This window comes from Toxotes jaculatrix, chromosome 16 (assembly GCF_017976425.1).
Source record: "Toxotes jaculatrix isolate fToxJac2 chromosome 16, fToxJac2.pri, whole genome shotgun sequence".
Taxonomy (NCBI): domain Eukaryota; kingdom Metazoa; phylum Chordata; class Actinopteri; family Toxotidae; genus Toxotes; species Toxotes jaculatrix.
The window spans coordinates 15,191,910-15,214,198 of record NC_054409.1 but is presented as its reverse complement, the minus strand read 5'-3'; the positions used below and the strand labels follow the sequence as shown (position 1 = coordinate 15,214,198).

Sequence of the window (22,289 nt, the reverse complement as noted above, 5' to 3'; positions counted from 1 at the left end):
GTAAAAAAGTTTTTTATTTTATAGTGTCACAGCATGTGCTACCGATGTCAGCAAATATACGCAAATAATACTGTAGTTCTGACAGCTGTTGAGTCAGTCTACTCAAACAACAGGCATCACAAACGTAAATGGTGAACACTACAATAAATAATGTACACAGGAGGAACAAAGAGCAAAGTGTTACATATTTGTAGCTCACAAAGCACAACAAGGTATTATATATTAACAAATACAGTGCTCACTGACAAACATAAATAAATGCAGCAGGCAAATGACAGGATTCCAAGTTATTGTGCAGATGTCTCTGCCATAATGTAAGAGATAAATCAAGCAACTATCACAGTTAAGACTTTCCAATTTCAAGTTACATGCATTATGGCAGATTTGTGAGTTCACAGTTGATCAAAGATGTCTTCTAAAAATACAACTCTTTTCACAAAAGTAAATTTCACAACAAAGAGGTGAGATATGTATCTTCATTCCTATAAAAATTATAAGCCAATAATGTGGCTTCTGGCTAGGAGAAATCCCAAGGAGTCAGAGTTTCACCATAGATTTGTATCCACTGTACTCATCTATGGAAAATGTGAGCTTGGAGACTGCAAGATAGAAGATTCCCCTCTGTTGTCCAGCTCGTTTTGAAGCCTGGTGAGGTTAGATAGCTCCTCCAGCTCCTGAAACTGTCTATCAGTCTTGTGGCTGACCAAAGAGCGGTAGAAATGCACAGCAAAGACTATAAAAACTAAACCAAAGGGGACCATGATAGAGGTGGAGGTAATGGCAGCAGCCACACCAGATGAAACTGTATTATTGCTGGACTTGTTGGGCTTAATAGGCAAAAATTTGACCCAGCAGAGTAGAACCACCTCAGCTAGGAAAAGCAAAGTACCAATAACTGTAGAAAAAGCCCATGCCAGTTCAATGTGTCGGTGCATTCGCTCATGCGGAGACTCCTTCACAGAGTTGAGATTGTGGACATTGCTGACAGCCTCTATATTGGGCAAAATGCAGGTGCTGACCATCAGGGCGAACAGGTGAACAGCCACGAGGACAGTGGTGCAGGCACTGAAGGCAATAAGGAGAGCAGGTGGGTAAGGATAGCTGTTGTCCAGCTGCACTTCTACCATAGCCACCTGGGAAAGAAGAAAACAGGAAATACAACTTTATACACGCGTGACTACTGTGTGATATGACTGGTTCATCTACGGAACAGTAAGAGGACGGTTTTGGAGACAACGTTACCATAGCAAATCCAGAAAGCAGAGCTGATGTCCGACTAGAAGCCTTCAGTTTAGCCCGACTCAGGTACAGCTTTCTCCAGGAAAGTGCTTGCAGTGAATGCTCGTTCAGACTCATTGTGTGCCTTTAATCAGAGGACTGGACGAGCAGCGCTGGCGTAGTTACCTTGTTACTCTTGGGGGACGCGACAGAAACAAGCGTTAAACATGCTAACAGTGTACACTTACAAAACATTAACCCTCGCCAGCTGACGGAACTGCGGAAGCTATTTTTTCACCACCAGTCTCCGGCGTGCCTGCACCTTACATTACCCACAAGCCTGTGCGCTCTGAGGACAACATCCGCCACTCAGTAAACTGTCGGTTGCACATTTGCTAAGTAATGGGAGCTACTTCTCAGCCCCATGTTAATACTTGTGTAATTACCACCTTCAATGTGTAGTAACTGTCAAATAAAAAAAAATATGTGAAAGATTGAACGCAATAATACACACCAGTCCACGTCATGCACGCCATGTCCAGAGCACATAAAGTATTATTACTATTAAAATGAATGAAAGTGAATTAAGAGATGCTTTTGTTTTTATAGGAACACACTTCTTATTGCTTGTTTTTCTTTCACACGGCGGACTGAGCTATTCGCAAATAGTTAGTTAAACGAAATGCTGTTTATTCGGGCACAAACAGACGCGAGTTTTGTCCGGTGTGGTTGCTGTTCCTCGTCTCTCGGTGTGTAAAAGCCAGATGAAAAGCGGCGGACTGACATGCCGTGACGTTGTCCAACAATGTTTTGGTTCCTGGCGATGACGTAATACACAAAACATGGTTCCCTTGTTTTGAACCTGAAAAGCGTGCTAAGTGCTTCTTTAACTTCACCGCGCACGAAGATGCTTTCCCGAAACTGAGGGACTGGAAAACATTCACAGGAGACGATGGCTCAGCCCGCGGAGACGTGTGCTGAATCCGGACGCAGGCTGGTGTGTACCATCTGCCGTGTTAACGTTAGCTTATGAGGCGAGACTGGCAGCGAGCTAATTAGTTAGCTAAGCTAACGTTTGCAACTATAAACGTTGGGATATTTGTCAAGTCACTAAAGCCGTTGAAGTCAGAGCCCACGAGGAAAAAATGTAGTATTCTAGCTTTTATAACTTCTTTTATATGTGTAATAGTTCGGCGAGCGTAAGGTAGTTAAAACAAGACACATCAGCCCCTACATGTGTGAAACCCTGCCAACACTTTACATTTAACGTTATGAGATAACGTACCAACGAAAACAGCTGCCTTCTCCCTGGACCGTTCAGGACAAGTGTCGTTTAATGGTTATTGTGCTTGACGTCACATTTAAGAAAAAATGATGCTACTATAGTAACGCAACGTACTATCAAAAAAAGTGACTATGACTCCTTGATCCAGTTTCAAAGTTTGGAGTGAAATAAATGTGCAGTCACTTTACATTAGACACACGGTCTGTTTGTGTACAGAGAGGGGCCTTTGTGACAGTACGTGCTCGGTTTCCACGCCTGTTTCAGTTTTGTCATGTAAATCGTCTCTTTTTCAATGGCAGCGCTCCATCTGCCGGAGGATGTATGACGAAAACGAGGATTTGTCTGATGTTGAAGAAATTGCAAACATCAGAGGTTTCAGTGTGGAGGAAAAGCTTGTCAGCGACAGTTACAGCGCAAACTTTGTCCACATGATGGAGGGCAAAGGTAAAACAATACAAATAACATCGTCTGTCTTTTTGATCAGCTATTGCTACTCTGTTACTGAAAATTTTGCAGTCAAAGAACATATCAGTCCCTTTAATTGACACAATGCATGCTTTTTAACCGCCATAAATGTGTTTTTTCTTTGGACTGAGACACACACTCATTGTCTTGCAGACTTCACATATGAATATGTGCAAAGGGAGGGTCTCAGGATCCCACTCATTTTTAAAGAGAAAGATGGACTAGGAATAAGGTGAGGAGCTATTCCTGTGAATTCAACAATATGCAGGTAGTTGTTAAGGACAATTTTTTGACAGTACCTGCTGCATAGTTATGTTTTTTATCAATTTAGCAATGCATGTGACAGATTAACTGATTGTCATCTGTCCTTCTCTTTGATTCACATAGAATGCCTGATCCAGAATTTACAGTTAGTGAAATTAAAGGTTTAGTTGGTAAGTTGGATGCTACAAGCAACAACACACACCCTAAGGCCAATGCATATATCTTTACTGATGTAGCAATTAGACTAATGTGCATCTAAAAGGGGGGAAGCATCCCAGCTGCCAGTCTAGAGTATAAGAGCTGGTGGAGTAACAACTGTGTAAGTTAGTGAGTGAGTGAACTGTTCAAGATAAGTAGTAATATTTCATAATCATGGTCATGCCAGAAATTTGTGCAGTAAAAAAATTGGGAGGCTGGAGTGAAGACATGGATTTGAGTCATACTGTCTCATCCATGGTCATATTTACAATCACAACACAGTTTCTAGAAGGAAAAGGCCAATTAAGAAACATGTTCAAACTGCTCTTACTATGACCAATTCTGTCTTGAGGTTGGAAGAGTGAGTTCAGTACTAATTCTAGATGTACTCTCATCTAGAATTGCCAGTTTTTTATTAAATCATAAAGAACCACTCTTTTGAACATTGGAAGAAAGTGTCTAAACAAGCTGCCATTTTTAAAATAAAATAATGCATTGAGCCAAAAAAAAGTAAGCACCAAAACTGTTATCTATTGCATATGAAGGCATATGAACATAATTCACGAAGAAGTTAAAAGTTGTAGTCATAGTATGTTTAAATTACATATGTGATGTATCTTGTTACACAGGTAGTACTGTTTTTGGTTTTCTCCTTTTTTATGGTGTTATTTAATTAGTAAATACACACTACAAATGCATTAAAATACAACTGTAAAGTGAAGACATGAAGAAATAAAACCTTAGCAATATTGGGGTGTAGTTGCCCCATCTAGTGGAGCAGACTGTGAATTACATGTATATGTGATTTGCTGCAATTCTTCATGATGAAATCCATAAATTTCAGCTGCTGTCCTGGTTGTTTGTTGCAGGCAGTCGTCGATCTGTGGATGTTATGGATGTCAGCACTCAGAAAGGCTCTGAAATGAGCATGGCTCAGTTTGTGCGTTATTATGAGACACCAGAGGAAGAGCGGGACAAACTCTTCAATGTCATCAGCTTAGAGTTCAGCCACACTAAGCTGGAGAACCTCATCAAGCGACCCACAGTGGTAACATAACATGACACTCTTCTGTATGATGTTGTGTTGGGTTTTATGAAGGTGACAAACCTGGTACTATGTTCAAAGAAAGTTTGCCTAACAACTCTGATTGGTGGCTAAAAGTGAAGTTCTGATGGCTCTCACAGGTGGATCAAGTCGACTGGGTGGACAACATGTGGCCTCCTGATCTGAAACAAAGCCAAACAGAAGCCACCAATGTAATCTCAGAGATGAAGTACCCTAAAGTGCAAAGGTATGAATTTAAGTCCTCTTTTGAACTGTACGTTAGCCAGTCTAGGAGTAAAAAATTATGTGTAGAGTAAGATATAGAAAATATGTTGAAAAAACTGCTGCTTCCTTGGCAGTAAATACAAATTCCCCTCCCACCTGAATGCCTCATCTATCGCTCCATCACGGTAGAGCACTGCATAGTGTCGGTGTTATCCTCCTCCTGTAAGTGCTCTTGATTGTTGCTAGGCAGCAGAGTTTTCGATGGTGGAGGATGGTTTGTAACAGCTGTGGTCTCACTGCACAGACACCTCTCGGCCAATCAGCTGTCAGCATTAGTATATAGCTAAGAATCAAAATTAATTGTGCCATTCCCTTTAACCTCAGTCACTTATATTTCTTCCCATCACACAGAGACCCTACGAGCCTCACTTTCTTCCTCTCTGTCACTCTCCTGAGCTGTATTTAAGCTATATTTAACAATTCTTCAATTTAACAATTCGTTAAGGTGAGTTATTGTGTTAGGTATTGGGCTTTGTAGGACGGAATAACTAAAGATTGCTTTCCACCATTATTTGAGCCAATACAGATACCAGTTATTTTCTTTTCAGTGTCACCACAAGTGGTTAGTGTCCACCAGTGAAGTTTATCTGCTACTTTACAAGGAACTTGTGGTGTTGGTACAGACATGATCCTGCAACCAGCAGTTTGGTTTCTTGGAAGATCTAGTACCAAACGATCAATTGAGAAAATAATCAGCAGATTAATTGATAATGAAAATAACTGCCCTGAATTATTGTCTGTCTTCAGTTCATGATGTTCTCTCATTTAAGTAAAATTGTTGATGTTAGGGTTTAATATGAAAATGTTTCATAGTTGCAGCACTGAGAGTCACTTGTTTCCCCAGCTCTGGTCTCATTTATAGTTCAGTGTGACTTGGATAGCCTCACAAGTGATGATATAGTACATGTTTTAGATTAGAACACTCATTCAATTCAATGCCAGTGATGACTTTTAAAATTTGTGATTGACAGTTTATCCTGCAGGGTGAAGAGACACAATGTAAACAAACGTGTTTGTGGTAGCTGCAGCTCACAAATAAAGTCAGAGACAACTTGTAATCAGTGCTGTAGAAAGAGCAGAACTATCTGGCATAATGTCACCGCATCATTCAGCATCTCAACTGATCAATCTTGACGTTTACTGGTAAATTATCTGCTCAGACTGTTACAACTGACTGGCAAACTAACTACATCTCCATTTGTTTCAAGAAATGGTCACATTATTTCTCAGTGGGATGCACAAAATAATACAGTGATTCCCTCTTTTTTTTGTGTCTGTTTACACCTCAGTGCCTAGATTTTTTTTTTCAGATAAACAGCTGCTTCCATCTAGCTAAATGAGTGAGCCATTTATGTCCCAGAGTGCTAATCATTCCCCAATTAATTTCCAGAGGAGTGACGTCCTATTGTGAACAGTTTTCTGTGCTGCGGTGCTCCTGTGAGTGATTTATAGTGGTGTTTTTTTATTAGTAGCTCATGTTTTGTAAAACACAACTGAGATTACTGATGTCTTCTAATTGACTGAGCTGGATTTTTCCTTTTTAGACATTTTTTTTTTTATAAATGTTAGTCTGCTAAACCTGCAGATCTTTACTATCCAATTTTTTCTTATAGGTATTGTTTGATGAGTGTGAAGGGCTGCTACACAGATTTCCACATCGATTTCGGGGGAACGTCTGTTTGGTATCATGTATTCAAGGGACAGAAAGTAAGTTTCTCCATGTAACGTATCACTATCTTTTTATTTTGTGCCATAAACATTCACTTTGAGGTATTAAGGGGGAGAAGCTAAGAAAATATATGTCTTGAGTGTTGCTAATAGTTTCAGAATTGATTCTTCGTCTAACCTGGCCATGAGTGTAAAGTATAACCTCTAAATAAGATTTTTTGTTCCACCTCAGGTGTTCTGGCTGGTGCCTCCCACCACTCATAACCTTGCCCTATATGAGGACTGGGTCCTGTCAGGCAAGCAGAGTGACATCTTCCTGGGAGACAGAGCTGATGGATGCCAGAGAGTGGAGCTTAAGCAAGGATACACCTTCTTCATCCCATCTGGTGTGTTGGCATGGTTGTTTTAAAGTAGCCAGCAGGAATAGATTAGCTGCCACTTGAATGAGCAGAAATCTTTATCTTACCATTATACAGTGTAACATACAGCTATATGAGTTTGCATGAATTCTCTATAATCCTTATTTCTTTATACTTTTGCTTTTTCTAATTAAGGGTGGATTCATGCTGTCTACACTCCCGAGGACACCCTGGTGTTTGGAGGCAACATTCTGCACAGTTTTAACATTCCCATGCAGCTTACCATCCATGAGATAGAGAACAGGACTAAGGTAGGAGTCGACACTGATGTGTGGCTGAATTCTGGCTGCAGTGGACAGATTGTTGACAGAACAAAACATATTGCAACGAGTAAAAATCTGTGAGCCTGTTTATTGCTTCACACTGCTGTCAGCGGTACATTTCCTGTCTTACACAAGCACACATGTAAAAACAGACAGAAATGTTAAGTGTATTCATGGCCATCACGTATAAGAAATCGGGTGAGTGCATGGAAATACTTTTCTTTTTTGTCCCTGTTTTCAGGTTCATTCCAAGTTTCGTTTCCCCTTCTACTATGAGATGTGCTGGTATGTCCTGGAGAGATATCTACACTGCCTGACCAAACGGTCCTACCTTTCTCAGGAGATCCGTAAAGAGTCTGCACTAATGGGTCAGTGAAATTAAGTAATGCAGCTGTTTTGTAATATCTGTGTCCTCGGATACCGTTAAAATCTTGTACTGCAGTTGTAATTAGCTCTCTCAAGTTACTAAATCTCTTATTAGATGTTAATAATGAATGATATTTCTAATCTCCATCTGTCCTGCTGCATACTAACAGGCTCTGCAGCAGCGGTTTTGACACACCCTTACTCCTAATTCCATTTGTGAACATTAGCGTTGTCTCTGCTGGATGGTATAGGACCAAAGCCTGTTTTAAAGTCCAGCTAACATTTGTTAAGCTATGAACATATCTGGAAATGTGGACTATCCCCCCAGTTACTTCTTATGTCTTTTTTTAAAACCTTGCTCATTACTGTTGGACATAAACAAGTTGCCTTGCTTGATCATATAATTCACTCTGGCTCTTACCATGTAGTATATTATTTCTGCACCTGATTGCGTGGGGAAAACCGTAACGTAATTTAACGACACAATTTCTCTATTGTTTTGTCCCGTCAGACTATGAGACAAAGGCAAACACAGAGAGCCCCTCCTCAGACTCAAGGAGCCAGGACATGAACGAGGACTCGTGTGAGACTCAAGTGAGGGAGGACCAGGGTGAAAAACCAGAGAGAGTGGCTCAGGATGGCCCCTGCTCCCCAGACACCGGGAGGGGCCAACACCTTAAAGCTGTTTTGTCTCTTGACTCTGAGGACAGCTGTAATCCTGGCTCCACTTCTCTAGATTTCCCCAAAACCCCCTCTGACTCTCCTGCCTCTGAGTCTCCGAATAAGTGGACTCATTTGACAGAGTTTGAACTGAGCGGACTGAAGACACTGGTTGAGAAGCTGGAGTCACTCCCTGAAAACAAAAAATGTGTCCCAGAGGTTATAGAGAACCCACAAGCCCTGCTGGAGGACATGAAGGTAAAAAACAAGAGACAAAGACATGAGTTTGAGTTACACACACATATTTCTTAATATAATATATATGATTCCTTTTACTTTTTGATGTCCTCCTGCGGACATCTAGGTTGTCTTGAAAGAACATGCTGATGATGACCCCAAATTAGCGATCACTGGAGCTCCTGTGGTGTACTGGCCTAAGAAAACTATAAAGGTAAGAATATTTCAGGTGCATTGCTACACTTTCTGATTTGCTTTTGCACCAAACAATGTTCTTTATATTTAATATAAAGAACATTTAATATAATAAAAATATAATAAAAATATAATTGGTATAAAGCGATTGACAGAGTTTTGATGTTATTCACCTGTTGTTATACTTTAAGTGAGTGAGAGGTGATGGTGCTGCCGCAGCCTGCTGATTACTCTTGATAGTGACAGTTCAGAACCAGTAAGAGTATAAAATAATACCTTTGTGTTATACTGTTATAAATTCACTGCTAATATAGTCTGGCATTTGGTAAATATGACTTATTGTCTGGTTAATGTGAATTTAGATCTGTAGTATCAGTAGCAGATTAGTACTTGATAAGTTTATTGTCATCAGTACTACAGAATTGGGAAGTTTTTATTTTTTTTTTAACTTTTGATCATCTTACAGAAATGGGCAGTGTACATCTACATTCTGTTGCTTGCACCTCTATGCTTGACATTATTCCTCTGTTTACTTTCTCAGTCTCCCTTTGTTGTCTCATTAATTTCAGTCCTCCTTATTCTCTCTTCCCTCTCTTGCTTTGACACTCATTGCACTCCTTCCCTAGAGCAGTGAATGTACCTATTTGCATAATTTTGACTTAACAGGCTGCAGTATTGCCTAACGAAGTAAATAATGAGTTTTTCTTTATTATTTATTTTCCCCCATACACATTCTTCTACAGTCTGTATTTTGTTGTCATTAACACACTTTAGTTTGTGTTCTGGATCACAAAACAAGCATTTAAGTGAACTGTAGATAACATAAAACATTGTTTATTATAAACAGCAATTATATGACGTTTTCTTCAGACCCGTTGCAGATCTACACCTCACTGCTTCATGGCTTACATGTTTGTTGTTATGTTTCAAGCTTACTTGGGTCCCAAACTGGTGTCAAAATGTATATTAACCGACATGAATCACTCGTCATTGTGTTTATGATTGTCATAATAGGCAGAATAATGAATTGTCTAAACAACACGCGAACTGTGTAACCAGCAGAGAAGCCTCAACAGGAGGGAGGATGGGATATGGTATATATGGATGTATGGAATTGGTTTGAGTTGGTCTCATGGACACTCTGGATCACCCCCACCCATCCCTCCAAAGGCCAGCTGCTGGTCGTGGGGCCTCTTTGTGTTTGCCTTTTGTAATGAGATGCCATCTGGCTCTATTGGCTGTGCAGAGCTTGCTCTCCTCTTCCTGTGATCCTCATCATGAATATGACCACACCATTTCTGCATTTTCTCCTCTCATTGGATAAAGGCAGACACCCCCCGGTGCATATTCGGATGCACCTCACCCTCCCATTGGCCCCGTGCTTCCCGGCACCCCTCCTCTTTTACAGGGAGTCGATCCATATTAATGAGGCAGGCTTGTCTGTGTTTCCTACATCTGCTTGTGGTATTGTGGAGCTTTGGAGCAGGAGGGAGGGCTGTAGGCCAGACAGCAGTAGCAGGAGTAGAAGGAGGAGGAGACTGCAGCCATGTCAGTTTGCTGTGAGCTGGACGGTGTGTGAAAATCAGCCATGGCCATGTCGCTGAGCGCTGATGATGAGGACTACGACTCAGACTCTGAGCAGGTTAGCACATCAAACCCCTGCAGGCAGGCATAGTGAGGCCACCAGAGGAATGCTTGTGCCAGACAGAGCAGTGTGCAGCATCACAGCGTAGCGAGGAAATGGAGCTACCTGGAGAGAAATGCATTGATTCAGTCTCCCTTCTGAGCTTGGTCTTTGATTTTTGCCCTTTGTGTTTTTGATAGGTTTTCTGTTTGTGTGTGCATGTGTGTGTGTGTGCGTGCGTGTATGCATGCTTGTGTGTTTTTATTAGGTAAATCCAGCAATAGGAGAAGGCTGTGTTTATATAGCTCAGAGCCTCAGGGTTGCTATTGGTTGTTTCAAAGGAGAGAAGCAGAGGAATGGGAATTCACGTAGATGCAGAAGATTAATCTTTCATGGTTTGATTGTAAAAGCAGTGGATGTGAATGTTAGAATCAGCGTTATCTCAAGACCATAAAAGGGTTATTGTGCCAGTATGTGTTAATGAGAGAGGAGTCATTATGAAAAGATTGAATGTTATTGTTCAGTGTGAATGTCAGGTTGATCTAAGATGAGACTTGCTTACACAGCAACAAATGTATTTCTTAATTTAAATATTTCTCTTACTTAACTCTGAACCCCACCCCTCCACGTTAATTCTGTGGACGCATTTGGATTTGAAAAACATTGACTGCAGAAGATTGAGTCCATTATTCTCCTTCTCTTTTGACAAATATCATAAGACATTTTCAAGTCTGTTTGTTCCAGTCATGTGAGTGCACCTGTTCTTGGTGTCACAGTTCAACTGTTTGAACATCAATTAGAGAAATCCACAGCAGGCTGAGTAACTAGATTTTTAGCTTGTGTATCCCAAAAGCCAAACCTGCCAACAGTTGAGCATCTAACACCAGTCTGAACAACTTGTGAATTAACTGCCAGTATATCTGCTTGTACATTATATTCTCAACATCTTGAAATCATGGTGTGCAAGGAGTTTTTTTTTTTAACTGATTTGACAGTATTGCTGTTTTTTCAGTCCACTGTCCTCAGTGCTTCTGAGTTACGTCAGAGGTTTTATCAGAGTTGGTGTGTAACACTTTGTCTCACAAGTAAAATCTGGGCTAAACACTACAGACTGTGCACTAAAGCAATCACGTTTTTGCCCTTTTTTTTCAAATGCAGCATCAACTTTACCACATATGCCACCTCTAAAGCTTAACAGGAAAGTAATCCCTCCAGGAACTCGTGAATCCGATTGTTTTTTTTTTTTTTTTTTTTTTTTTTTTTTGCCAAGTCAATTGTTTCCAGGCATATTCCTAGACAAGTGAAAGAGAAATAATGAATTTTGGTCACAATAGTTTGAGAAACATCAGTGTTCGTGTTAATGTAGACTTTAGGTGTACTTCTGTTGCAACCCGCTGTCTAATTTTGAATTTCTTCTGCTTTGATAAAAGCAGAAGAAGCTGTTGTTTCTGCAGTCTGTGCTCAGAATGTGTTTTCTGAAGTGTGCTTAAGATGATGTTAAGCATATATACAGTAATTGGTTTCCACTGTTCTCCACCGTAGCTTAAGAGGTTCCCAGGATGTGTCATTGAACATAATAGTCTGCTTCTCATAATGATTCCCTGCTGAATGATCTTCAAGGGGCCAAGAAATTATTAGTCGGTCACTTGTACGTGTCCTTATTACTGTACAAAGGAGACACAGGCATACACTGCGTGATGTCAAGAGGTGTGCATGCAACGATTACCCATGGCTAAACTAAAGACTAAACTGTTACCAGTGTCGTATTTTCTGGTCAAGATATCTTGCATATTGTTGCAAAACACACTTGTATCTGAGTCAGAGGGCAGATACTTAAACTGAGAGGCAGTTCATTCCTTCAGTAGTGTTGTTGTCAACCTCTTGTGTCATTTAATTCTGTCAGAGGGATATCTGCTTAATGATCACCCACGTAGCAGACAGTGGGGGGTTTAGAGGGGATTTAGGGGACAATATGGACAGCTATCTGAAATCGTTTTCCTTCTGTCATTTTGAATTTAACTTCTAACTGTACAGTAATAAACTTGTAACTGTACAGTAATAAAGACAGCACACTGTTATTAATGCTCTCCGACACTAGCAGGTTGATCGTAACTTCGACCCGTTGTCTGACACTCGTACCTGGCAAAAGCATGGTTATAGATTATGGTACTTTAGCTACAGCACAGGGTTTCTTTTGCTTCGATATCTGGTCTCAATTCAGTCTTCGTTCCTCCTGTCTGTAATCCCCCAGAATACCCCCAGAACAGTCCAGTCCAGATTGCACAAGCCTCCCCCCTCAATATTTCACTCTAATCCTGTCTGGTAACCACATATCTCACTTCCTATGGCAGTCTATTTCATGGCTATTGTTAGAATAAATTATTGTAGTATGCCTAAGATTGAGGCTGCTTTCTTTTTCTGTTAGAAGGTCTCATTACAGTTCTTATTGGTTACAAGTCTGTGTGTCATAGACTGTTCTGTTAGGGAACGGGACGTGGCTGTTGCTATGCTGACGCTAGGAAAATCTGCACTGCCGATGTAACTAAAGAAATCTGATCTTCATTTCCAAGAGCTGCAGTGTTTTTTCACTCCTCGTTCTTGTTTATTTCATCTCACACGTTGCCACGTATTTTCTCAGTATTTTGACATGTGGCGTTCATGTTAAAAAATACATTGCTGCGGTTGGGTTCTTAGCTTGGAAAAGAGCAAAAATATATAACACAAGAGCAGTAATGATGCAGATCAAAGGCATCTCATCTCCATTACCCACTTCTATTAAATAGAGCACATTTAATGTCTACTGTTATAAATCTGTCTACACACCCCCTAACACAGAATAATGGGTCCTAGTGATCCATGTGTGAAATGTAGCCATAAGTGCAGCTTCTCTTTGAAGTAGAAACATGCAAGCAAGTGAAGTGCTAAATCTGGAAGACGCCTCTGGGGACATTGTTGATGTGTTTGTTTTCTCCTGGATCTTGTGCTTTAACGGCCATGAATCATGTGTTTATGCACAGCATGTTTTGATCAGGTTTGCGTTTGAAAATACACATTATATGTGTTTGCATGTTTTTTTTTTGTTTTTTTTTTGTTAGCATGTGTCTGTGTTTGAATCTATTGACCCAGAATCAGAAAGAGCATTGAAAGGATAAGGCATTACCATCTACAGCCACCATAACACTGACCCCAGCTGAATTTAATACAATGATGTATTATGTTTTTCCTTATTATATAACATGATCATAAGTGCTTATTATTAGGCCATACTACCATTATTAAATGAAATGCAGTGTGATTTAGAATGTTAAATTGAGGTGCTTCATGTCTTCCTTTTACTTATAAATTTTAATAAATTGGCTTTAAAAAAAAATCACTGAATTGTCAATTAATAATATATAGAATAGTTTGCTGACCATTTAGTATCTAATGAAACAAGAATCCTAAACCTAAAATTCTTTGTCTTTGAAAAAGCTAGTGCAAGCGTGCTGCCTTTGACACGCATGCTCCAAATTTGCTCAACACTATTTTAATTGTATTTGTTTATTTATATTTCTAGTAGTGTTCTTAATATGTAGAATAACAGAGATAAATATTTTTAAAATGCATTATGCATAAATAAACTAATTAATCTGACCTTTAGATGCCTTTTTGTGCAATATTTGTTGGCTTATGGTTTTATGTACTTGACTCTGTATCATCTGTTTCCTTTTAGCCGCGGCCTCCCAATCGGCCGAAACCTAAGATGGCAGCTTCTCCTGCATCAGCAGTCAAGCTGTCAGCTAGTCGGGGAACATCTGGTGCCAGGAGGAGAAGGACCCGCTGTCGGAAGTGTGAGGCATGTCTGCGGACGGAGTGTGGAGAGTGTCACTTTTGTAAAGACATGAAGAAGTTTGGTGGGCCTGGACGTATGAAACAGTCCTGCATCATGAGACAGTGCATTGCAGTAAGTTCTGTGGTCATATTGTTCCTTGTGAATTTAATTGTGAAATACATACAAGCTTTTTGCTGAGAGTTACATGAGAGGATTGAAACCACTTTTGCGTTTGTATGCTTAATGTGAAGCTATTGCCCTCAGCTGGTTAGCTTAGCATAAAAATCTGGAAACGGGAGAAACAGTTAGCCTGGAGTCTTGCCATCATATAGTATAGAAATAGTAAAAGGCGCTTGGCAGTTTTACATTTTATATTTGTCTGGCTTAAAATAATGACATATAACACATTTAGCCTTAGAGGGGCAGGTAGATTACATTTTTGTCACCTAGGTAACCATTTGGTGGCTGTAGTTTTAGATTTAGTGTGCACACATGAGAGTCTTATCAGTCTTTTAAGTGCATTTGCCAAAATGTCAAACTATTCGTTTAATGGCTGCTTAATGGTTTTTGAATACTTGATTTTGAATGTGTCTGTGTGGTTGTGAGGTGGTTGCTAGGGTGTTCAGCATGGTTGCTAGGGCAGCACAAGGTGATTGGTAGGGTGCTCCAGTTGGTTGCTGTGGTAACTCTGAGTGCTTGCTAGATACTACTTGCCATTTGTTGTAGTAGTAACACGAGTAATAATAATAAAGCAAATAATAGTAGCAGCAGCAGCAGCAGAAGTGTTATCAGGACTCGCAGAGGGCCACGGAGTGTGTGTCTGAATGTTTCAGCACCATGGACAGAGGCATGTAGAGAGGACTGGGTTTGATTGTTTCTGTGACCTACAGTAAATAGACAATGAGAAGAGACTGAGTTCGAATGATTGACGACTGTTAAGAGAGAGAGCGACTTAGCATCTGTTCCAGTTCCCACACTTGCAGGGTCTTAAGCTCTTTAGCAACTGTGTCCCACTTTTAAAGGGATGCCAATATGCTTAACCCACTCTTGATGTTCACTTACTCTGATACAGTTTCAGAGCAGTACTCAGAGCTAAGTATATCCCACAGTTCTTCATCACCTGCTGTGCCACATGAGCCCATTTGTTGGTAGTAATGCATCTAGCTTGCTTGCTTGCTAATTGACAAATCAACAAACACGCTGGAAATAGTTAAGTTCATGACATATTGGATTCAGAGTGAATATAATCGAATAAAAATTGATAAAAGGCTCTCAGAGCCATAATGATGAAGTAAAGTTCATTAAAGCAACAGAAATATAGCTTGTTCTGCTGTATTAACTGTCCATTACGTTGATGTGAAATGTGGGATCAGAATTAAGTGAATCCACAGATTCTTAGGCTCCACATTACATCAGTATTACATCAGTCAGACGGGATTTTTAATTTTCTGGCTTCGTAGTTGAGTAATATCAGTAGGCAATTATAAGCCGTGGCAGTGAAATGTTCTGAAGTCACAATAATATGTTTTGCTTCACAGTTCAATAACTGTAATGTTTATATACTGTTAAGTCCATAGGTAGCATACACAAAACATTGCAGATAGCTAGTGCAGTGCTGTAGTGAAACCTTAAATAAATGGATATTATGTAAGTGACAGAATAGGGAAGAAGAGTAGGTTAGCTTGTTGCCCAATTACAATTTTGAGCTAGTAAATTATTCTAAAAGAGGATGATGACATCAACCTTATCTTGTGCCCTGTGTTTCTCCAGCCTGTCCTGCCCCACACAGCAGTGTGTCTTGTCTGTGGAGAGGCAGGGAAGGAGGACACTGTGGAGGATGAGGAAGAAAAATTTAATCTCATGCTCATGGAGTGCTCCATCTGCAATGAGATTGTTCATCCTAACTGTCTTAAGGTAAATTATTCAATATCAGTAAAGTATTTTCTTAGAATGACTGAGCTATTGTTTGTTCCCTTTAATAGTTGTCAATCACATTTAATAGTCTTTGTGTGCTTCTTTCGTTCAGGTGAAAGATTCCAATGGAGTGGTCAACGATGAGTTGCCAAACTGCTGGGAGTGCCCAAAGTGCAACCACGCTGGGAAAACAGGGAAAGTAAGCATCTGTATGGATTCTATTCTGTATGAATCAGTGGACTGCATCTTAGAATCTCAGGACCAGAAAAATAAAGTTGTGCTCTCTTTTTTCTAATCTTTTGGCCTCAAAGCAAAAAAGGGGGCCAGGATTCAAGTATGCATCAAATCTTCCTGGCTCGCTACTGAAAGAACCACGGTTAAACCGGGATTCAAAAGAGGAGCCCGAGTCTCCCATGGTGGCTACAGCAACTGTTACTGCTTTGACTACCACATCTGCAGTGAAGAGAAAGGCAGAGCGGGAGGAAATCCCCAAGAGGAAAGACGAAGAGCCTCCAAAAAAACGTCCCCCCTTGCTGTCTCTGGATGGTACGCCACGACCAAGGCTTGAGGAAAACCCACTAAGGAAAAAGAGGAAACTTTTCGACACCAATGATGAACCTGTTTTTGTGAAAAAGAAGGTAATCTAGTCAGTAATCCTGTCACAAAGTGGAGTCACAGAAGGCATTAATAATCTCAAATGTAGTGTGAGCAGTGCCTCCAAGATTCACAACACACACAAATTCACACTGACAAACTTGCTTTAAAATAATTATGTTCCTCCTGTTCTTTCTTAGAAGAAACTTTCAAAACCAGATGAGTCCATGACTCCGAAGCTGCTGCGTCAAATCAAGACTGAGAATGATCACGGTGATGAAGATGACGACCAGGAGGATCATGAAGAAGAAGGATTCTCTTTGGACAGGATTAATTTAAAAGAGAAAAACGAGTATGACGACGAGGACCAAGAAGAAGATGAGGAGGAAGAGGAGACACTAACAAAAGAGAGAGATAGTAGTGCAGAGGACAAAGCCAAGGTCATGTTAAGTCCACTGCTGAGAACATCTGCGGCTAGAGAAAGTGACCAGTCCTCCTCCAACTCTCCCAGAGCTGGGCCGAGCAGCGAATCAGGAGATGCTCAGGAGAGGAGCTCTGCTCAGCTGAAGGCTCGCCATCAGCGCAGACGCCTCCCCAACAAAGAGCTGAGCAAAGAGTTCAACCATGAGACTCCTAAGACTGAAGACTGTCTGAGCAGCCAGAACCACGGTTCAGTGAAGACAGAAGACAGTCCGGCCAACCACAACCGACGACCACTGAAGAATGAGGATTCTGTGACCAATCAGAACCGTAAACCACTAAAAACAGAGGACTCAACCACTAATCAGAGCCGCAGGGCCCTTAAAATGGAAGAAGGTCTGATTAATCAAAACAGACGGCCGCTGAAAACAGAGGACTGCTTGGCTAATCAAAACCACAGGCCAATAAAACCTGAGCCCGAGAACGAAGTAGACGACCAGAAGCCTAGATGGCCTCTTAATAACGGCAGCAGCGACCTGGGTGACTGGCTGCGACATCGGGGGAGGGAAGTGAACGGGACGCCACGTGGTTACTCACCCCTCAGCTGGAACAGAAGCAGTCCGATTACACCGATATGCCCTCGGCCACTCCCCTGCCGGTCACCGCCAAAATGCATCCAAATGGAGCGCCATGTGATCCGGCCCCCTCCCATCAGCCCCCCACCTGACAGACTGCCGCTGAACGATGGCGAAGCTCATGTGATGCGACGAGAGATGTGGATGACGGTATTCAGTCACCTGACTCACAGAGATCTTTGTGTCTGCATGCGTGTCTGCAGGACCTGGAACAGATGGTGAGTACAGGATGTACCGTGGAGTCGAAAACACATCCTCTACACTTCATCACGCAGCATTCCTACCAAAGTATCTGCCGTGTGTCTCTCACCAGGTGCTGCGACAAGAGGCTTTGGAAGCACATCAATCTGAACCGTTGCAAGTCCATCACGCCACTCATGCTGAGCGGTATCATCCGGAGACAGCCAGTAGCTCTGGACCTCAGCTGGACCAACATCTCCAAGAAACAGCTCAGTTGGCTCATCAACAGACTGCCAGGTAAACACGTGTTTATCAAGTCAGAACACTGCACTGTATTTGTGTTTTATAAACAGCTAGTATAGGAGATAAGGGGCAATATTAGAAGGAAATTAGAGTGCTGTTGCTGACAGTGTTGTGCATGAGTGTGTGTGTTAAATATCACAGGAAGCAGAGGACAAAAGGGAGACAGAAAAACCGACAATGCACTGTAGTTGTGGAGGGCCTTTTGAGAGAGATCACTTTGAAATTCAGTTTGTCTCACTGAATAATTATTCTATGTGATAAAAAATAATAAATGGAATGAACTGAGGTTTTTATTAATGGAAAAATCTGGTTTCCTGCCCTCAGGGGTTATGAAAAAAAAAATACTTGACAGGTTAATTAGAGACATGGGGAGAAGGTGATTCACCTTGATACAACCTTACAATAGTATCCATTAGCACATGCTGTTATTTAACCAAATTAACTGTGTATTTTACCATAGTAAAATAAATGGAAGCATTAAAGTTATCTAGCCTTTGAGTAAATGTCTTTTTGGAGTTTACTCAATGTATTTGATTTGGTGAAAACTGCAAAACATGTAATCTACATGCAGTTGCTAAAAAAGTGTTCATATGGCACATGCAGTTGTTAAGAAGTTAAACTATTGTCTTTGGGAAACTTTTTCAATGTAAGCTACGTGTTTCAGTAACATGCTCCTGTATGGTTCCTCCAAATGGATAATTGTATCCCCAGAGGCTCCTGAATTTAGATGGTTTACTTTAGATGATTTTCTTTGTTACTTATAAATCTCTTAGCTGGATAATTTAGGTAATTAGCTATGAATATTCAGTGCATCTGTGTTGGTTTATGTTGTGACCTCAGATTAACTAAAACTCTGGAGATGGAAAATCTGAAAAATGGGGCACATTTCTTAACCAGGCTGAACAGATGAGATGAATCTGCAGCATATTTAGCTTGCTATATTGCTTGTTGTGGCCACGTAGAACCCCCCTAATAAAGATTAGAAAAAAAAATTATAGCATGAGTTAACACAATGTTTTGTATGTACCTGCTGTCCCTTCAGGTCTGCGTGTGCTGCTGTTGTCGGGATGCTCCTGGGTGGCTGTCTCAGCTCTTTGCACCTCCAGCTGTCCTCTCCTGCGAACTCTGGATGTTCAGTGGGTTGAGGGACTGAAAGATGCCCAGATGAGGGACCTGCTGTCGCCTCCCACAGACAACAGGCCAGGTAACAACTTGCTATTCATATGTTCTACATAACTACACTGCATTAGAAATTAGTGAAAGAGTGAGTGAGCATGACTATGGAGTAATAGGAAATTAATGAGTGTTGGTAGTATGAGTTGCTTTCAGTACATTGTGGTTCTTTAGCTGAATTGATGCCAAATCTAAACACATTTAAAGTGTTAAACCAGCAATACATTAGCCTTTTAATACTTTACAACTTCTCCAGCCTGATTGTGGTGCTCTGCCTCAATGGTTCCTGCCACGATTCCAACATAATTATTTAAAAACAGTTCAGAGATTTATAGTTTCATTGTTTAAAAAGGCTCAGTTTTAAACACAAAAACAGTTTAGCTTTGTAGTTTTCACCAGACATTACTAGGAGTGAATACTACTAAATATACATTTGGTTTTATAGTGAGTATTATTAACAGCACAACTACAAAACTTTGTAGGTCAGTTGGACAACAGGAGTAAGCTGCGTAACGTGGAGGACCTGCGCCTGGCAGGGCTGGACATCACGGACACGTCTCTGCGCCTCATCATCCGTTACATGCCCTTGCTATCCAAGCTGGATCTCAGCTACTGCAACCACGTGACTGACCAGTCTGTCAACATCCTGACTGCTGCAGGGACGACCACTAGAGACTCGCTCACTGACATCAACCTGTCAGGTACGAGCACGGCTTCGCTGGCTGTAAATCAGCCTGCATTTGACTTAAGGCTCTTAAAGGTGAATTATGAATTTACTCAGTATATATAGAAGCATCATCTCTATCTGTCTGTTTTTACGCAGTGTAGCAGAGTGAGCATTTAGTCACCTTTGGTAAAATGGTGAAGCAATTGCCAGCAGGGAATGATCTGATCTATGATCCTTTTGGAAGCTGTAGTTTGGGGTGTCACTCCTTGCTGTTCTATCAGAGCTATTAAATCACATAAAAACTGATTTCATCATTTATTGAAAAGTGCACAAAATACAAAAAAAATCTGAATCAGATCGTTTACTTATTCTCTCTCTGGAATGCCATTAAATGTTAAAAGCAGGGAATCAAAGGGCCATTGTGGAAACAGAATTAGTCTCAACATTTATCCCAAAACACTGCTCACAGTAATGAGGCCCGTGGATTTCATGTCCTAGAACATCCTAAAGCATTGATTAATCCATGTGTGTCGTAGCTTTTGTCAGCACAGGTGACCCATTACGCATCATTTGTTCTTTTTCTTCTAACCCAATTTCTCCTTTGTGCAGTCTGTAACAGGGTCACAGACCAGTCGCTGACCTATTTCAAGCGCTGTGGAAGCATATGTCACATCGACCTGCGATACTGCAAACAGGTGACCAAGGAAGGATGTGACCAGTTCATCGCAGAAATGTCGGTGAGTGTTCAGTTTGAACTGATAGAAGAGAAACTGCTGCAAAAGATCAGCTAGACAGAGGAATGTGGGAGACAGCTTGACATTTACAAGTGGTGAAACTACTGTCCACATGGAGGCAGCAGATGACTGTGTGCTCGTGGAGAGCGGCACTGTGTTTCATAAACATCTGCAGACTACTGAGCAGACATGAGGACAGTGTCTGTTTCCGTAAAACCTGATGTAAAGGGAAGCTGTGCTGCTAAGCCAGAATGTAAAAATGGAAATCTTGTCCAGCGAAGGCAATATTGCAAAAATGTTTTTGTTGTTGTTTGCACCTGTTTATAAGTTATTTATTTCTTTGTATTGATTGTTTATGTATTGTATCATTATTATCTTTTGGTGTTCATAGACTATTTTTTGTTCCAATGCAAAGTTTATTGCATTATAGAGTAATATTTTTGTATCAGAAAGTGTTTCATACATTTATGTGCAGTATTGAATGCACCTGTGTACAGTATCATACCATTGAAATTGATAATCAGTCGGCATTACTGTTAAGCTCTTTATTGTGGAGAGGCAAAAGTCTAAAGATTTGTTGCCAAACTGTAGGATGGTAGCTTGTGCTTATGTGGATGTTTTTGTATTTTATGATATGTGTCAGTGCCCTGTTTCTGATTGGACAAAGGTACTGCACATTTTGTTTTTCATAAAACTACATACAATGCTGTGTCCTTGTGGATGAGATATGTAGAAGAAAAAGTTTAAAAAGTTTATTTGCACTGAGACAGTAAATATGAATACATGAATGTATTCACACATACACTATACAGTGTACAGTGTACAAAGCCTATTTTTTCAACACTAAAATGTTCTGCTAATTCTACTAACAGCTTCAAGTTACTGGGTCATATTAAGACATACCTGCATACAAAGGTGTCTGTCAGTCATCACTCTTTAGTATTGTCGGTGCTTTGTGAAAGGAAGCGTTTTAGCGCTGCATGCAGAAAAGAAATCTGTTTACAACACAGTCTGTAGATTTAGTAATTGTTAAATATTATAACCATCTGTTTATTCCTGTCCTTAGCTGAACTCATGTAATAAAAAAAAATATCAGACTCAGTGCTGAATCATGCAAGAAATAAAGATTCAACAAAGCCCATGCATAGGATAAAAAATTTGCACAAATCTTTTAGATGAGATGGTGTAATCAAACAAGCAAAACGCCAAATGATAAAAGGATTGTTTTCCTACTTTTTTCCTCCATGACCCCTTTTTATACTGTGTATCCTAAATATATATAAATATAAAAGTATACCATAGTGATGTATTATATTTCTAGAGGCAAGGGATGACCTTATCTTTTATTTAAAACATATCAAGTAAATGTTATTATATCAGTCCAGCAAATCCATGTCTTTCTGACCACAATGTTGAGAAATTCTGTTTTAGGGCCAAATATAATAAATACAGAATGAGATTCACACTCAATGCTAAACTTGAAGATGCTGCAAAAACATCTTTCCTGAAAGATTTGTGAAAATGGATTTTGTTTATTCTTTATTCTTAGTAATAGATTTCACTGAAACAGACATCTTTCTTTTCTTTAAAACTGTTTCTGAAAAGTTTTTAATATGTTTTGACTTTTGTGTTAAAGAACATTGCAACCTATGGCATCTCTCCGTAG

At 40.4% G+C, this 22,289-nt stretch overlaps 2 protein-coding genes across 6 annotated transcripts; one reads left to right on the top strand and one right to left on the bottom strand.

Moving 5' to 3' along the window:
• Positions 1–27: 27 nt before the first annotated feature.
• orai1b (ORAI calcium release-activated calcium modulator 1b) lies at positions 28–2,520 on the bottom strand. Of its 3 annotated transcripts, none has more exons than XM_041058596.1 (3): positions 2,504–2,520; positions 1,243–1,413; positions 28–1,133 (listed from the first exon to the last, which is right to left on the bottom strand). In XM_041058596.1, exons 2-3 carry the CDS (start codon positions 1,354–1,356, stop codon positions 576–578), a joined length of 672 nt encoding a protein of 223 aa, XP_040914530.1. In that variant the 5' UTR covers positions 1,357–1,413; positions 2,504–2,520; the 3' UTR covers positions 28–575. The 3 variants fall into 3 exon arrangements, with proteins under 3 accessions (XP_040914530.1, XP_040914529.1, XP_040914528.1); XM_041058595.1 differs by lacking the exon at positions 2,504–2,520 and adding an exon at positions 1,733–2,010; XM_041058594.1 differs by lacking the exon at positions 2,504–2,520 and having other exon boundaries at positions 29–1,133; positions 1,243–1,637.
• On the top strand, positions 2,052–21,790 carry LOC121195255 (lysine-specific demethylase 2B). 3 transcript variants are annotated; one of them, XM_041058591.1, is made up of 21 exons: positions 2,052–2,215; positions 2,803–2,947; positions 3,122–3,200; positions 3,356–3,402; positions 4,300–4,478; positions 4,616–4,722; positions 6,374–6,467; positions 6,661–6,814; positions 6,983–7,098; positions 7,352–7,478; positions 7,988–8,394; positions 8,501–8,587; positions 13,905–14,135; positions 15,774–15,917; positions 16,030–16,116; positions 16,229–16,555; positions 16,712–17,784; positions 17,880–18,043; positions 19,092–19,253; positions 19,705–19,923; positions 20,499–21,790. In XM_041058591.1, the coding sequence occupies exons 1-21, from the start codon at positions 2,171–2,173 to the stop codon at positions 20,678–20,680; spliced, it is 4,176 nt and encodes a 1,391-aa protein (XP_040914525.1). In that variant the 5' UTR covers positions 2,052–2,170; the 3' UTR covers positions 20,681–21,790. The 3 variants fall into 3 exon arrangements, with proteins under 3 accessions (XP_040914525.1, XP_040914524.1, XP_040914523.1); XM_041058590.1 differs by having other exon boundaries at positions 16,220–16,555; positions 16,715–17,784; XM_041058589.1 differs by having other exon boundaries at positions 16,220–16,555.
• Positions 21,791–22,289: the final 499 nt, after the last annotated feature.

Coding starts and splice junctions, on each gene's coding strand:
- LOC121195255 (XM_041058589.1), top strand. CDS start 2,171: ATGGCTCAGCCCGCGGAGACGTGTGCTGAATCCGGACGCAGGCTG. Junction 8,588..13,904: donor GGCCTAAGAAAACTATAAAG/GTAAGAATATTT, acceptor GTTTCCTTTTAG/CCGCGGCCTCCCAATCGGCC. Junction 15,918..16,029: donor TTCATCCTAACTGTCTTAAG/GTAAATTATTCA, acceptor TCTTTCGTTCAG/GTGAAAGATTCCAATGGAGT.
- orai1b (XM_041058596.1), bottom strand. CDS start 1,356: ATGAGTCTGAACGAGCATTCACTGCAAGCACTTTCCTGGAGAAAGCTG. Junction 1,134..1,242: donor TGCTTTCTGGATTTGCTATG/GTAACGTTGTCT, acceptor CTTCTTTCCCAG/GTGGCTATGGTAGAAGTGCA.